Genomic DNA, 16,650 nt, shown 5'->3' on the forward strand with positions numbered 1-16,650 from the left:
GTTCACATGCAAGGTGTAACCTGGCTACTGGCCATATTCTTTATCGTTTGAGTTAAGCTCAACAAGAGCCTTTAATACTATGTTGCTGAGCACCGATACTCCTTTAATCTTTCACTACACAATAGTAAGTAATATAGCATGCTAAACGAGGGAAAATAAGAGTTTGTTTGAGACTACAGTATGAACCACCAGAGTGCGTCCTTCACCCATTTAATAAGGCACTAAATAATGTGGTCTTTTTTAGGTGTGTGCTGGTCCCGTCTCTGACCTGTCTCCTCGCTGCTCAAGCATGCTGAGGCTATGAAGGGTGGTGGTGATATCCTGCGGGCAGATCCCGGTCAGTTTGCTGAGTAGTCGTATGGTGATCTGGCGGTCACGGACCTCATGAAGACACTCAAGCACCACGCTGCGCCAGTAGGCCATGTAGGACAGCCGACCGAGGTCCGACAGAGGCTTCTCTGGGGATCCTGGCTGACCCTCGCGCTTGGACAATAAGTAGCCTGCAGAAAGGGAGGCAAGAAACATACACGGTGAGACAGAAAATATGTACACTATAGTATCGCTTCCTTTTTTTTAAGTCATGCATTTCGTCTTTTTTTTTTTTTGGTCAATAGTGTCCATGTTGTTGATAAAGCCCTTACTGAAGTCGATGAGAAAGCGTCCATAGCCCTTGCGCTGGTACTGTGGAAGAATCATGATGCATGATACGTTGTACTTCTGTTGACAGTGCTTCTCCTGGAAAATACACAGACACATTCCGCCATTAGAAAACAAATCATGGAAACTACATCACAGAGCAGGCCTGTGCGGGTATACAGCAGGGTGTTGATGATGCTGCGTCCGTTCACTAACTGCTGTGTTTTGGCAGCGAGGCGGCATGTTAATGGGAGCACCTGCGACTGCAAACTCCACAGAGGGGCAACGGAGCTCACAGCACCCAGTGTTTATCTGGGACACAACACGAGCATTTGTATGTTTGTAGGAATGCTCCAGTGTGGGGTGATGCCAATGCATTTCAATGTCGGTTCATTTGAATATGCTTTCCTCTACATTTCAGTTCATGTGGTTGTTGTACTAAGTTTGTGCAGGGTGATTAAGGTAGAAGTGCAATTAACTATTGAATGATCAGAAATCTCTGATTCCAGGTTCTTAAATGTGAATGTTTTCTGGTTTATTTCCTCCTTTATGACAGTAAACTTAATTTCTTTGTGTTGTGTACAAAAACATCAGCCATTTGAGGATGTCATCTTGTGTCATCTTTGTTAAACACAAATCAACATTTTTCATCTTTTTCTGACATTTTATAGACCAATCAACTAATTGAGAAAATAATCAACAGATTAATCAACAATAATTGAATTGCAGTTTGCAGCCCTAAATCGCAGTTTACAGATGTGTATTTGTTAAAAATGAAGGCGGCATGCTGAAACAAAATCCTAAACTGACATCCAGCACAGGGATGAGGCTGGGAGCATAATGGCCATACCTTAGAGAAGTAGCCGACCAGGTGGCAACCTTTGTCGTCATTCTGGGTCAGGACGTAGAAAAGGAAGGGCTCCACATCATAGTAGAGGGTCTTGTGGTCCAGGAACAGCTTGGCCAGCAGACACAGGTTTTGACAGTATATTGTGCTCACATTCCCATCAACCTGTTGTGGGATTAGTGAGAAAACACATTAGTACAACACCAATGACAACAGTTCAGCCAAAGAAACTTCAGGAGTACATCTCAAAGCTGCTGTTAGAGAAGAGGAACAGAGTGAAGGTGAATGGAGTAAAAGTTAGTGTCAGCCAATGATCTCAGCCATCTCTGGAGAGCCCGGTAGATCGAGAGGGTGGAAGAGATAAACAAAGAGCTGTAAAGAGAGAGAGAGAGTGAGAGAGGAGGGAGGTTCAGGTTGGCAGCTCGCCAGTTATCTCTGCTCTCCTCCGAGTGACGATGGACTGCAGAGCGAGGGAAAGAGGAGCTGCAGTGGCCTGCAGACAACAATTCACTGAATTAAATTGCCGCTGCGCTACGAGACCCAGAAGAACTGCTCCGCTGTAAATTGGTAATTATGAATTCTTCTAATAATTACACTGACTTCTCCCTGATGACATAAACAAAAGAATATTGTCAATTAATCACCATCAGGAATGTGAATGATCAACATCCTGTATATTCATAAAGTTACCCCATGCATGTAATTAATCTCCCACAGTCTTAAATAAAAATTAGTGGGTCATGGTTAAAGTCTTTGGAAATTATGGAATATATTATTGACAACTGTGTATAGTTTCAGGTGTACCAGAGTGACAACGTGAGGTGTAATTTTCGAGGTGAGATGAAGAGAAGAAGAAAGGCAAAGGCTCGTGACTGTAGCTCACTGTGGGTCCAATCTTTGTCTGTGACATTTTCACCCACCATCACTCACTCACATAATTTCTTTTACCAACTTAATGTTTACTGAATTTCAAGTTTTCAACACAAAGCCCCATAACAGAAAAACACAACAACACAATCCTCTACTAAACCAGACCGTAGAAAGAGACTAATAGAAATAATAATATAAAGTAGGTTAGTTCTAAAAGGTCAATTATATCAGTTCAATAATTATCATCGTTATTCAGTCCATCTTTCTGAACAGCTCCTCACCTCAAATACAGAGACATCATCCTTCCTGTAGATCTCATTAGCAGGTGGGTGGAACCAGCTGCACTTCTTCATGTGCTGGTAGAGAATGCTGCGACTCTTCATGTAGCGCAGGCAGAACTCACACAAGTAGAGCTTGGGTAGTCTGGATCGGGGAAAAGGACGGGGAGCACAAAGAGAGAAGAAGTGAGGAATGCTTATAATAAATTAATTAAAAGGCCATTAATTCAGTCAATTCACTCAAATGTGGATACTTTATGGTTTTCTTAATCTTGTGTGATAATTATGTGTGAGTGTTTGGATTTAGGGCAAAACAAAAAATATCTTACCTAAGGTCTAAAAATGTTAAGGACATGTTTTCTCTATGTTTTAACATGATATGGACCACATTATGAATTGATTTATAGCATAAATTGAGCAATTAAACAATAATGAAAATCCTTTTACTCTGATGGGGTCAGTGAGCTTTTTTCATGTTCATTTTTGTTCTCTTCTACAATTTCCAAACACCTAATGAAAGCAGATTTGATAAGCAGAACAGTAGACCAGATTCTATTAAACAGCTTCATACATACACATACATGAAAAATGAATACACCCTCAGGAAATCTGAACCAAATTAGCTCCCTGGCTCTCGATGGTTATGTGCCAGAATAGGTGGTACTGTAAACAACCTTATAATGAGCTCCATTACGCTGCTGGTGATTTCTATGCCTACGAGCAGGACTGGGAGCTAAGTGCATTAAGCTCTTGTGCTTCATTATGGTGCGTTAGCTTACCTGCTGTACTCCTGGGGGTAGGGAGATGAGTACCACGTCTGGATTTCAAACTTGCCGAATTCGATGACTGACGGACAGCGCATCTGAGGGTCAGGTGGACCTGTCACACCAACTTTCTGTTGGGGTGAAGAAAAGTAAGAAAGGTCAATTCCTGGTTTACTACACAATAGATTAGCAGACAGATTACACACCAGGGACTACTGGCTTGGGATCTTACACAATAGAGTGACAGCCAGGGAGAAAACTGGGGATTTTACAAACAAGATAACATTAAAGCTAAAACAAATAATTGATTAAGTCAGTGACCAAAAGCCATACACCTTCTTATTACATCTTAGTTGTCAGAGAGACTAAAGCTGCCTGCCTGCTACACGACGATGGAACTATAAGTGGAGCTGTCAGAATTTTACAAGACCAGTTTGCCCATCCGTGCCTGTCTTTTATGGGAACCATGTGCTCTAATCAACTGCAACCCAATCTAGATAATAATGCTGACCCTTTTCACACATCATTAACTCTTACTACTCTGCTACATCCAGCACTTAAACACTGGTGTGGATATTTCAGTCTGAATCTGGAATAGCGTTTTATATGACTCCCTATATATGACTGTTGGCCAAACAAAACACTCCCAGGTCACTGGCGAGGCTGACCTGTCATTAGAGCTGCCCTGCTCAACGTTAACACCATAAAACAGGATTTCCCTCGACACCAAAACAAACTTTGTGGGTCTGAGTTTGCCATCAATCATAAGGAGAATGAAAAATGTAAGAAAATTTCCAAGGACAAAACTACACGTTATTCATCCTGCAGTACACCATCATCATTTACCCCTTGTTATTTGCATCTACTGGTAATTTAAAGCCAAATCTTTGATCCTGACAGATTCCTACACTCACAGTCCTGACCTGCATCTATAACAATAGATGATTTTAATATACATGCTGAATCTGGCAGCTGTTTCACAGCACATTAATTTCTCTCAGTGCTGAAATATGAAGGGCTATCACAGCTCATTGCCTTTTCCACCCACACATGTGCCAACATCCTACAGACCTCATCGGTGACTTCATCCTTTACAACCTGGGTGTTGTTGTCTCTGCTCTCCGACCACATTCTCATCACCACTGAAATCCAGCTCCCAGTCACAGACTCACAGGTCTCTCCCAGGTTCCCCTGCTGATGCCATCTCCCTCCTTTGCGACTCCTTCCCCATCATCCCATGTCTCTTTATTCACCACATTTTAAGGGCATTTCATAGTTTGTGTGTGTACCTGTAATGCCAGCTCCTGGATGTGTCTGAACAGCTCGATGTCTTTTTCCGTCAGGTTCTCGTGGCCAGGCAGTTTGTCATCTTCATCACGCCAGTCGCTGCCGTCCTGATTGTCTAGGAATCGTAACACAGCAGACATTAATGCAAATCTAGTGAGAAGTTTGCTAGACGGGGTGCCAAGATGTCTGCTGATTGATTTTTTCACAACGGCCACAGCGGACAGACGTTGAGACATTTATATATGAACAGTTCTTAAAACTAACTCTGATAATAAAACAATATTTTCTGTTGTTTAGATGTCCATGTTAACCAGTGAATTTGATTTTTTTGCTGCATGAATGTTTCCCAAAACACAAGTAATCATATCACCATAAATGCCAATGTGCCCAATGTGTCTGATGTGTTTTAGTACACACGTTTGCTGGTTTTGAATCATTACTTGTTTTAAAATTCAAGCACTTTCAAGGTTCCTAAGCCGAAGATATCCAGACTCTCCAACCCTTTATCACCACATCTAACTTGTTACCATAAATGCAATGGGGAAATAATGCTATCAATCAAATAACTTTGTTTACTGTATGTTTTGTCTCCGTTTGGCAGTAAATAACCCTCAATACAAGTAGAGGGAGGTGGAGATAGTCTAATTATCAGTAAAAGAAAGTGTAGGAAGAGAATAATTACAATCAACTACTCAATTACAAGCAAAAAGGTAACCAGATGGACTCAACAACAAATGATGGACAAGGCCGAACATCTTTGCTGGATCATTCAGATAATATCATCACGTGTGTATCATTAACATGAAAACAATATTTAATTTCTTTATATCATGGTTATCATCAACACATGATATCGCAACACCACTAATTCACCATATTCCTAACACTGAAACGTAACAGTTTTCAATAATGAAATTACGCATTTTCCAAAATTTACAGTCTTTGTAAGAACCCTGTGTCTTTTGAAAAGTTTGTTTGAGAGCATGAATGAAGCTGCCTATTGGTTGTACAATAACATTTTCAAAGTGGGTCAAACCCAGACCATGGTGCCAGTGAAATTTGAAATGAACGTTCATCAAGCCTGTGTTCTGTCACAGTTATTGTCTTCTACTGTGCTATACTCAAGACTGTGTGTGTGAGTGTGGCCCACGAAATTTCAGAGGAAATGAAACTGCAGGGGGCCACTTCATATTACAAAGCAATTCTTTTTATGCATAACTAACAATTTTGGTTGGTTTGAAATGACAAATCAATATGTAACATCAAGGCTGGATCAGTTTTAAAAATGGGACACTGAGGCGCAGTCTATGCATCACGATAGCAGCTGGTCGTACAGAGTCTTCGTGTTAGCGAACCATCTAGCTGACAACAAGCACTTGGTTGTATGCATGTAGATACACCATGTTTATCATGCAATGATGCTGATGGCTCATTAAGGTGCAACTAATGCAATTTAGGTCGTTGAAGCTTGTGAGATGTTAAAAGCCAAGTTATAAGCTAAGCTGTAGCTACATACATATCTTAAGTTGCTGTTCAAAAGCTAGTCAGGATCGATGTCATATACACAGACATAGATTTTCTACACCTTTTGTTAAACTTGTACAACAACTTTTTGTGAAAAAGAAATACTTACGTTAAAAAGGTACAAAAAAATGGCATTCGTTTTATCTCCAGTGTCAGTAAAGTGATGTGTGCAAAAGCAGAAAAACAATCCTCACCCCCTCTGTCATCTCCTTCTCCTTTGCGATGCGCCTTCTTTCGGATGCGGCACTGCTCAGAGTAGTCCACAACTTCCTGCCGTGCCTTGCGGCCCTCAGGCGACGGTGTGAAGAACTTTGTCAGGGCGTCAATGAGGCCCTTGGTCTTGTTGTTGAACCGCAGGTTGCTCTGAGACAGGTCGTCGTCATCTCGCAGCGAAAAAAGCAGTCTGTCGTCACCTGGGTAACCCTCGCATGATGAGCTAGAGGATGAGTTGGCCGAAGCCGAGCGCTTTCGCCGACCACGCCCGCCCAGCTTCTTAAAGGGCCGCCCCGGCCTGTGGAGGAAGTAAAGAGTCTGGTTAAGACTGTGTCAGGAGGTAATGCAGCTCTGCTTATGGGACACAACTGAGCCTACATTATTGTTGATATATATAGATATTTATAAAAGAGAGGAGAAACACTAAAACAAGATAAAATAGCTGTAAGCTCATTCTGGAGTGTAGGCGTTGTGGCTGTTAGCTCGTCTGCACTCTGGTAAGGCAAAAACATGGCATCTTGCTGTGCCTCTCCTCTGCGCTGACATTGAAGAAGACGCCATTAGCTGAAGGCAGTTCTTTACCTGTTCTTGGGCCGCCCCAGCGGTGCGTTGTAGCGCCGTTTGATTTGTGCTGCCTTTTCATGTAGAAGCTTCTTTCCCTTTTTCCTGGGTTGGCAGATTTGACAAATCCACATGCCTGGGAGAGAGGGAGGGAAAAAGCGCAGCTTCACTTACACTGAGGTGGATTAGACAAGACAGGCTTTAGCACAGATACCAACATGCTCTGGGACGTATCGAATACATTAGCACTTAATGGTGAGGCATTAGGGGCTCTATTAGAGTTAGAAGCAACAGCATAAGAAATCATTCCGTGTGACTACAGTATCATTTAGAGTAGTAATGTTTGTGTCTATACAAGTTGACTTCATGTGGGCTGTAAATAGGAAATTAAGAGGTCGTGATTAGTTATAGGGGCAGTTCTGTTCATTTACCTTTTGGCATCCGCGTAAGGGGAGGATCACAGCACTCCATGTGGAAGCCCCGGTCACAGGAGTCACAGAACAACATGTTGTCCTGTGCAGAACACACACAAGTATCGATTAACAAAGTCATAAGAAGTCTTTATGAGCCAGTTATACAGGAAGGTTGCCACGATACCAGAATTTTACACAAATTTAATTGAAACTTGTTACCTCTTTGGTTATCATGGTGCATAAAAAACTTTTTTCTTAACAACTTGATTGTCTGATTGAGGAACAGTTTGTGTGTTAATTTTAGCTTTGGTACTTACAATACTACCAAATGCAGACATTGCATGAACTTGTGGCACTGACTTAATTCAACAGTGAAGCACTGTAACTGATAAAACAACATGAAAGCTAAAACACTATAATGGGCCAAAGTGTGTTTTTTTTATTGAGTCAATTCTGATGAGCTTTCCATATCAAAAGCTTTTCATATAAAAGTGCATTTACAATATTTTATTTATGAATTTAACAAATAAAGTCTAATTACGACTTTACTTCCATTTTATACTCCGTCCTCATAGATGGCAGTATGCTGTGCATTCTGTCTCACTGTTAAACTTCCATACAAACACTTGAATAACAATGATACCTCACTTGACAAGTACGAGAAACGAGTGAAATCATGCAAAGGCTGACTAAAATAGCTCAATCCCAGGACCACAGATATGTCTATCACCATCTCTATCTGGCACTTAAGCAGAGACGAGAGTGTTCACAGACACTGTGAGGCTGCCAGTCCGCCATATTCGCTCATCCACTCACCGCATTCTTTCCTTGATCTTGACAGCTGCTGCAAGTCTTGCATTCGATGCACTGCCACCACAGAGCCTTGACTCGTGCTGTGAGCTCTGGGGAGAACTTGAGACAGGACGGGTGGCCTGCAGGTAGAAAGACACGCACACACAAACAAGTGCGTCAACGTCACAGGATTTTTTCTGTTGCTGCTGACTGACAGCCGTGACCCACTTGCATCATTGTAGGAGGGGAAAAAAGAAGCTCCTTTTGGAATTGAAAGCCCTCACTGAATCAAACCTGGCTGCATAAAGAGTGTTCAAACATAAATGACAATCTGTCAGAGCAATGCTTTTGCTCTGTTTGAAGACTAGCAAACAAGACGACCTCATCTGGGACAGAAACCCGCTGAGGAAAGAGAGAGGAGCAACACAATCTCTGCTCTGATTTCAGTAAGCAATGTCAGGCCTTAGTGAGAGTACTACAACTTCTGTTAGAGAAAATAAGATTGTTCTGAAAATATAGACCAGACACAGGACACAGTTTCTCTGTATTGAACCTCTGTGTTCATCAGGTTTAAGTATGGCAAAATTAGCCAAAAAGGTCACAGTTAAAAGAAAAATTACAGAACTGAACAACTATGAAGAATATAGACTACATTTCTTACAGCAAAAAACAGAATTTGAACAATCTGAAATGGCTGAAATACAAAAAAGTTGGCAGCTTAAATGCAATTAGTGAAAAAAGTTCAAAAGGCAGGGAAAGTGTAAATTTGCTTTCAGCACAAAAACTTCAAGTATCAGTTGAAGTTAAAGTGCTGAGAGGAGTTCAAATTGTGTGAGGGGGGAAAAAGGGATAAATTGAGATGCAAGTGTCAGCTGAAGCGTAATCACTGAAAGCAAGCGAAGTCGAAGTCAAAACAATGAGAGATTAGGTGCAGTGTGTGTGAGTGCAATGCATAAAAAAACGTGGTAGCAGCTTCATAATATTACACCTCCAGGATGTATGCTTATCATTGTGCCTTTTTGTTTCTTAAAAAAAAATAAAAAATAAAACGTTACCAGACAAAGTTTGAGATCATATTTAATTCAACCAATCACATCTGTGCTACTACTGTGATACTTCACAAGACGTAGACCAAAACAGGTGCTAGGGTTTTTATAAAGGTCTTACTGGTCACAAAGGAGTACTCACCACTATTGCCACAGTCGGCGCAGGAGATGAGTTCCTCCGGCCTCTTATCACGATTCTGCTCCTTGGTCCCCAAACAGAAGCTGCAGATGGGGATGGGCTCTGCCACCGGCTGGCAGATGGACAGAGCAGACGGGAGAGGGGACACAGGAGAGGGGAGAGAAAGTTGAAACTGTCAGTCAACTTAACAGCTTAATTGGACAAACGAAAACAACAAAGTGGCCTTGTGTGTCCTGCCACAGTTGCTGACTGTGGCTGTGTGTATTACAATGACACCATACAGCATGTGGATCTGTGAATAGAGAGTTTAGGATAATGAAGAGCATGAGAACTTCTGCGATGAGCAAGCTTGCATAATTTATGTGATGTGTCATGTTAGAGGTTGCCATCGTGTGTCAGTGTCTCTGCTGACTCCTGCGTTGTTTGATCAAACGCTGTAGCTCGGTTCCTTTGGTTTTACTGGCTGAGGAGTTTAATTCCACTGCACCGTGTCCTATTTTGACACGTACTGTGAAACATGCCATCAGACATTCAGTTCTGGGGCTGCATAAATCTTTTAGTGTGTCCCCGAAAAACACAATCCATGTCAGCAGGTGTGTACTCAAGACAGAAAACAAACACATTACCGGATGCGCACACAGGCACAAACCTTAGCCAGGTTTGTGTCCAGGAAAACAAAAGGCAGGATAACACTAAACATGATGTTAGACATCAAATAGGACTTGTGTGTCCAATAAAGCTGAAAAATCACATCCCTGAAGCACTGCAGGTGCACTTCACACAGGCGCTAACAGAGGAGGGAGGGGCCATGGGGTGACTCTCCTTGAAAGTTGCTTGAGCCCTGAGGGGAAGTGGTAGCTTACTGCTACCACAGAGTACACTGCAGTGACAGCAACACATTCTCTTTACTGCTCAGTAGCATCCAGCAGATACAACTCAAATTGGTATTATAGTCACAGAAAAACAAGAAAAGAAGAAAAATCTTCATACTGTGGCTGTGATGTTTACAACTCGCATAAAGGTGCTGTATACAAATTAAGTTTAGTTGCATCACATGCCAGGATTGTGTTTTTAAAATCTGTGATAGTGAATGATGACTCAAGGTGCCTATAAAACCCCCTATGACCTTTTCTTACCATATTTTGTTTAACAACAGTGGGTGGATTGAAGATTGAAAACAAAATAGATATCTTAAAATGTATGCAAATTTAAAGCGTAAAGTCATCAACAGCTCAGGAAACCAGCTGCTAAAATCATCACTGGTACAGCCAGTTGTTTTCACAACCCTGGTTCTAAAAAAAGGTAAGCTGTGTAAAACATTAAACAGAGTGTGATAATGTGTGAGTCCTTTTAGACATACTCAACTGAAAACAGTACAAAGACCCCGTTATTTAATGATTTCCCTTATCCACTTCATTGATCTTTGTAGATATGTGCTTATTCTGAATGTAATGCCATTAAACATAATAAGATGGGACAAGGGCAACAAAAGACTGGGAAAGTCCAAAATGATCCGTTTAGGACATCTCACAGGTAAACAGGCTCATTGGTAACAGGTGATGGTTTCATGATTGGGTATGAAAGGGGAATCCTTAAACGGCTCAGTTGGTGAGGTTCACCACTTTGTGAACACTACTTAAAACTGCTGAAGCTAAACACACAATGACTGCATTCTGATTTGATTCACATTTAACACAACGTCTCAGCTTTTTTGGAACAGGGGTTGTAGAAATCACCATGCGTTGAATGAGGCACATCTGTGTGTGTAATCAAGGTGCGAAGAGTAAATTAGTGTTAAATACACCTGCACCTGGAAAGCTCAACCGATGCAAAGTCAAGGTTGTTAGAAAAACCATGTAACGAAGCCAAAGAATCATTCTACCAAACTGAGTTTAACAGTGCCAATCAAGAGAGAAGTATAAGAACATTCACCAGACACAGAATATCCTCAATGAGCACAGTATGTTCATTGGAGAAACATGTAACTGTTGCACAGGCTGCCGAGAGCAAGCTGTCCTCTGTGTGAGAAGAGCACAAGTGATCGCCACTCTGACGGAGCTGAAGTGTTCTATTTCTGAAATGGCAGGCACAAGGGCTGCAAATCAGAGTCAATCACCTTATATCAGACAGAATTATTTTGGCGATGACCTATGGATGCTCTGTTTTTTTTTTGTTCATATTAAGCAGGAAAAATGTTGTAGAATGTAGCAAAGTAGAGTTCATTCATTTCCTCCGATATGACTATTGCATCATCTATTTTGAGGCTGAAACGATATATCGTGCAGCCCTAGCAGACACTGTGCAAAGGACATCTTCTGCCCGACTGTTTCCACATTCTCAGCTGCACGGTAGCACAGCAAGATAAAGTCATTCACATGGAGGTCTCAATTATACACATTGTGTACGCATATCCTATACAATCCTATCCTCCATATCCTAACAATAATGCAGACAATATAATAATAATATTAATAATAGTAGAGACAACAACAACACTAATAATAATACAGTTCATGGGAACTAAACTTCAATCAATAAATAAATCATGTTAATGTGTCAAACTTCCACTTTCAAATGATATCCCAGGGTCGGGGATAACACTGATAGTCGCAATCATTTTGCAAGTGGAACAGCCAGTCTGATCGCTGTAAACATATGAATGCTGCACAGCCACATAGACATAATGCTGCATGGACTGCCACTGTCCTCACCATTATGGCGGACAATGTGAAAGATCATTAACGATATATATGCTTTACAACCTCCAACTCACCAACCAACACCTCCTTCTTTGTGCCAGAAATGTGTTTTTTCTTAGTCTCTTATTATGGCCAAGATTTACTGCAAAAAAACATTGATCAACGGCTCATGTCATGAGGCACCGACCATTTATGGTTGAATGTGGGTGTGGAGAGAGCGGTATATGAGGCGGATCCATGTGCAGACATTTCCAGGTTGATTCGGGATCTATAAAAAAGGAAGTTGCGCATTGTTGGGCATACGCCAGGTTTTATTAATGTCTTTATTTTTTGGCTTTTGGGCACAGGTACACTTTTAGTATATGCAATGTTTTATAAGTGTGACCCCTTGGCGCGCGGATTGGGATTTTGGTGGCTGATTGGTGGAAGCAGTACCAGCTGATACAGATTGCCGATCAACGATCAAAAGGACGTTTCTTTACTTATTGTCATTTAAATTTGTCATTTATTAATGGCATGGTTTAGTTTAGTGGCATTATAATGTTGATGAAATAAACAATTATATTCAACATATTTTATAATAAAAAAGGTAATATGCCACAGAATTCGGTAACACAGAATTTGGGAATAATTCTGTTTCTCAGTCTCAGTTGTCACAGTCTTTGTGGTGATGTATTTGTGCCCTGAAGCCTATTCTCACCCACCGGGTCACTATTTGTATCTGTTTACATGAGTATACATTTTATCAACCTTATGTAACTCCACACTCTACTTCAGTACATTTATTTATTGTGTTGTCACATTAAACTACAGTTCACTGTTTAACACTTAATGTTCCTCTGAACAGAAACTGTCTGCTCAGTCAGCTCTCATGCTGTAATGTTTGAAACAAACAGCAGTGCTTTGTCCCATCACAAAAGACGACAAAAAAATACTTTTCACAAACTTTTGACAATCTCAAATGATAAGTTGAATGGACTACTTCTGACTCCAGCAGAGTGTGTCTCCTTCTGCAGTTACAGTTGTCTTCTCTCTCCACACCGCTGTGTCAGTGCTAGTTATTATCATTAGCTGGCGACGAGAGACGTAACGTTACTATAAGTGTTATGTGATATTAGTCAATCTATCCCCTCAGTCACAAACGGCTTGCTGGCATGACCTTGCTAATAAATTGTGCTGGTTAAACCGAGAGGGCACTGATAATCCATCTCGATATTGGTAGAGGGAAAGTAAGTTATCTGTAAGCTGCATAGTCCCGTGATGTGTGTGGCTGTGACATTTTCGCAGCACATAGAGAAACTGTCTCCTGTGTTCATCTGATCGGCTCTTCTGCTGGGCCTCTATAGAGACCCCCTGATTACATTTTTTACAACTTGGCTGGTAATGATTGTTGCCCGATCAATTGGAGCTGGACAGGATAAGATAGACTCCAGATCTCAATCCAATATAGAACTTGATTATTGCTGTTCATTCCCAGTAGTGCCACAACTCTCACAAGACAAGTTCATCTGCACAGATTTGTTTTGACCTTGACCTCCTCTTTTTGTGCTCAGTGTCAAAAAGGCCTTATTAACCCAAAATATAAAAAGCCTGGGGCAGATGAATTCTTTTAGAGACACAATAAAGTGGTTTTCATTGTTCAAACTTAAGACGATTTGCTGACCCACTGTTAACTTTCCGTTGAGACCAGAGAAGAACACTCTGAGAATGCCTAGTGAGCTTAGTTTCCTTTGACCCTAGTAAGGTAGTTTACAAAGTAAAGGTCCACTTTGTAAGAAAGTTGATTTTTGAGTCTTATTCCTAACTGGTCAAATTTGAAAATTTGGGATTGTAGTGGACCTGACCTGCAATCCCAAAGTCTCAGTGTTTGACAAATTGGGATGGTACTAAGAGGACTTTTAAAATGTAAACAAAAGTAGCTCATTGACATGTCCATACTTATTTCAAACATGTGTGCCAATCGTAGCAGTTAACCAAACATAAGCAAACCAGTAGTCAGCCATTGATATTGTATCAGGCTCATGTGTGAATTGAGGTGAATGTCACTGTTTCCCAAAAGCTCAGTTTTACATGAACAAGTAGATTTAACCTTACATGTGCACACAGATTCACAGAAACTGTAGTCTGCACCTTAGCAGTAGGGACGCCCGACCAATACCAGTATCAGAAATTACTTCTGATGCTGGCATTAGCAAGAACAAACAAGGCGGTGCTACTTGCCAGCAGCGATGTTCAGGTTTTTGGAGGGAAAAATGATATTGCAACATCTCTACTTAGAGCAGTGGATCTCAATTATTTTTTGTCATGCCCCCCCCAAGAGGACAGAAATTTTTTCACGCCCCCCTGAATTGAATACTATTGAGAACCTGATAATATTTATTTATTTATTTATCTGTATAAACCACTGTATGAGTTGCAGCATTCTGGACACAACCACCTGATTATCAAAATGGTTTCATGCTGTCTGCTGCCAGAGTTTTTAGGCATAAAACACAAACAGGTCTTTCCTCATTTCCGACCGTGTTCACGGTAAACCCAAGGTCTATGCAAGCATCGTCATATTTTCTGCTCCATAGTTCCCGACCGAAGGATTAGCAGAAGAGCTTGTGTTTGTGTCTTTTTTGGAGATTTGTGTACTGTTGTCAACACGGAGTTTTTTATTTTGAAAAGTAACCGGATATTATATTGTTATTTAGGCGCCTGACTTCCTGTCTGCTGCGTCGTGCTCCGGAATCCACCAGATATATAGAAGTCCTGCGTATCTGTTCCGGAGGGACACACAGCGCAGCGGACCTGGTGGTAGTTAACACATAGACTGAAGTGAAAGTGAAACCTATCAGCTCTGCTGGAGTGACGGAGACGTACTGCAGCGGACACATATCCAGTGGAAATAGACCTTCGCGCCCTCCATAGTTCCCGACCGAAGGATAAGCAGAAGAGCTTGTGTACTGATGTCAACACGGAGTGTTTTATTTTGAAAAGTAACCAGATATTATATTGTTATTTCGGCGCTTGACTTCCTGTCGGCTCGGTGCCAAATTCAGCTGAATTGCTGCATCGTGCTCCGGCATCCGCCAGAAATAGAAGTCCTGCGTATCTGTGCCGGAGGGCTCCGGACTGCCGGAGCTGGGACGGAGCAGACACGCAGCGCAGCAGACCTGGTGGGGATTAACACATTGACTAAAGTGAAACATATCTGCTCCGCTGGCGTGGCAGAGACGCAACGCAGCGGAGACGTATCAAGTGGAAATAGAGGGTGTTTTCAACAATCTCTGTTGAGTGAACTAAAACAGTCTGCATGTGGACAAGAGGCTAGAACATTTAGGAAAATGGCCAGTTATGTCATAAAAAGTTAGTTGTCGTTCGCCTTAAAATTTTAGTTGACCAAACGTGCACTCTTAGCAGAAAGTCAGCCTGTGACCTGCAATAATGTGGTATTTTAAGAGGCAGATACTTAATCATCACACTGATATTAGTATTGAGTTTGTTTTTAGGAGAGCTCATATAACACTTTTCCCTCAAATATTACCATAATTTATATCACTTCCATTGAAGCTTTTTAGGAGGTAAATGCCAGTGGTTACAACATGTCAAATCAACCAACCGATCGACTCATTTTTATTTTACTTTTCTTTTTTTTTTGGCATAGACACCTTTATTAAGCAGTAGACAGATAAGAAAAATATGGGAGAGAGAGGGGGATGTGACATGCAGCAAAGGACCTCCGGCCGGAATTGAACCGGGATCGGCTGCGTTTATGGCATGCGCTCTAACCACTCAACCACCTGCGCGCCTATTTTACTTGTTTAAATGGGGAAAAACCATAACTTGACATTCACTAAGGATGGTGTTGCGAGGAGGACAACAGTGTAAATGCACATAGCTGCAGAGAGCTGGGCTAGGCAGCAGGTCCTGGAAGGGAGGAGACAGGGACAAGAGCTTGATTTATTGGGTTCATTTCCTTCTGAGTCAGGCTGCTTCCAACATCCCCCGCTACCCCTCTACCCAGCCACCTAACAGCGCAGCGACACAGAGAGAAAGAGAAACAAAGGTACAGAGTGAGTGAGTGAGGGAGGAAGGGAAGAAAGAGGTAAACAGAGGGGAGAGGGTTGTAAAGAATAAAAGGTGAAAAGAGAGGCAGATAAGCAGAGACATGCAGTGTGCAGAAAAGGAAGATAGAGCCTTACTGGAGGATAAATGTCTATCAGCAGCAGCTCTCCATTTCTGAACCCATTTTACATTGTCACAGGTTCAATTATATGAAATAGTGATCGTGTACTGGGTTACACTTCAAAATTCCAAAACAAGCCATTATTCATCTCCCTATGCACAATGAAAGTGGCTATATTGGTCTGCAAAACAAACCAACAGTCAGTGAAGAGAAAAGGAAGTCAGCCGCAAGAATAAAGGAAAGAGGAGGAGGAGAGGAGTGTGAAAAAAGACAGAGCGAGGACAAAAATAAGAATCCAGAGGGCAGGAGAGCGAGGGAAATGGAAAGTGTAAAGAAAGAGAGAAAATCTGCAGCAGCAGTCCTCCGAGCAGCCTGCGTGCGACCAACACCTCAATCATTCCTGACGCTTA

At 41.6% G+C, this 16,650-nt stretch overlaps 1 protein-coding gene across 2 annotated transcripts in view; it reads right to left on the reverse strand.

Moving 5' to 3' along the window:
- The window catches only part of kat6a (K(lysine) acetyltransferase 6A), a 36,317-nt gene that overhangs the window by 9,523 nt on the left and 10,144 nt on the right, over positions 1 to 16,650 (reverse strand). For both annotated transcript variants that reach the window (XM_030416464.1, XM_030416465.1), the window contains exons 3-13: positions 9,374 to 9,482; positions 8,210 to 8,325; positions 7,412 to 7,493; positions 7,002 to 7,116; positions 6,401 to 6,717; positions 4,685 to 4,797; positions 3,411 to 3,526; positions 2,635 to 2,776; positions 1,487 to 1,648; positions 642 to 735; positions 269 to 500 (exon numbers count right to left, since the gene is read on the reverse strand). In XM_030416464.1, the coding sequence (XP_030272324.1) occupies positions 269 to 500; positions 642 to 735; positions 1,487 to 1,648; positions 2,635 to 2,776; positions 3,411 to 3,526; positions 4,685 to 4,797; positions 6,401 to 6,717; positions 7,002 to 7,116; positions 7,412 to 7,493; positions 8,210 to 8,325; positions 9,374 to 9,482 (1,598 nt within the window). The remainder of the gene's footprint in view (positions 1 to 268; positions 501 to 641; positions 736 to 1,486; positions 1,649 to 2,634; positions 2,777 to 3,410; positions 3,527 to 4,684; positions 4,798 to 6,400; positions 6,718 to 7,001; positions 7,117 to 7,411; positions 7,494 to 8,209; positions 8,326 to 9,373; positions 9,483 to 16,650) is intronic.

The sequence above is a fragment of the Sparus aurata genome, chromosome 5 (genome assembly GCF_900880675.1).
Source record: "Sparus aurata chromosome 5, fSpaAur1.1, whole genome shotgun sequence".
NCBI classification, from domain to species: Eukaryota; Metazoa; Chordata; class Actinopteri; order Spariformes; family Sparidae; genus Sparus; species Sparus aurata.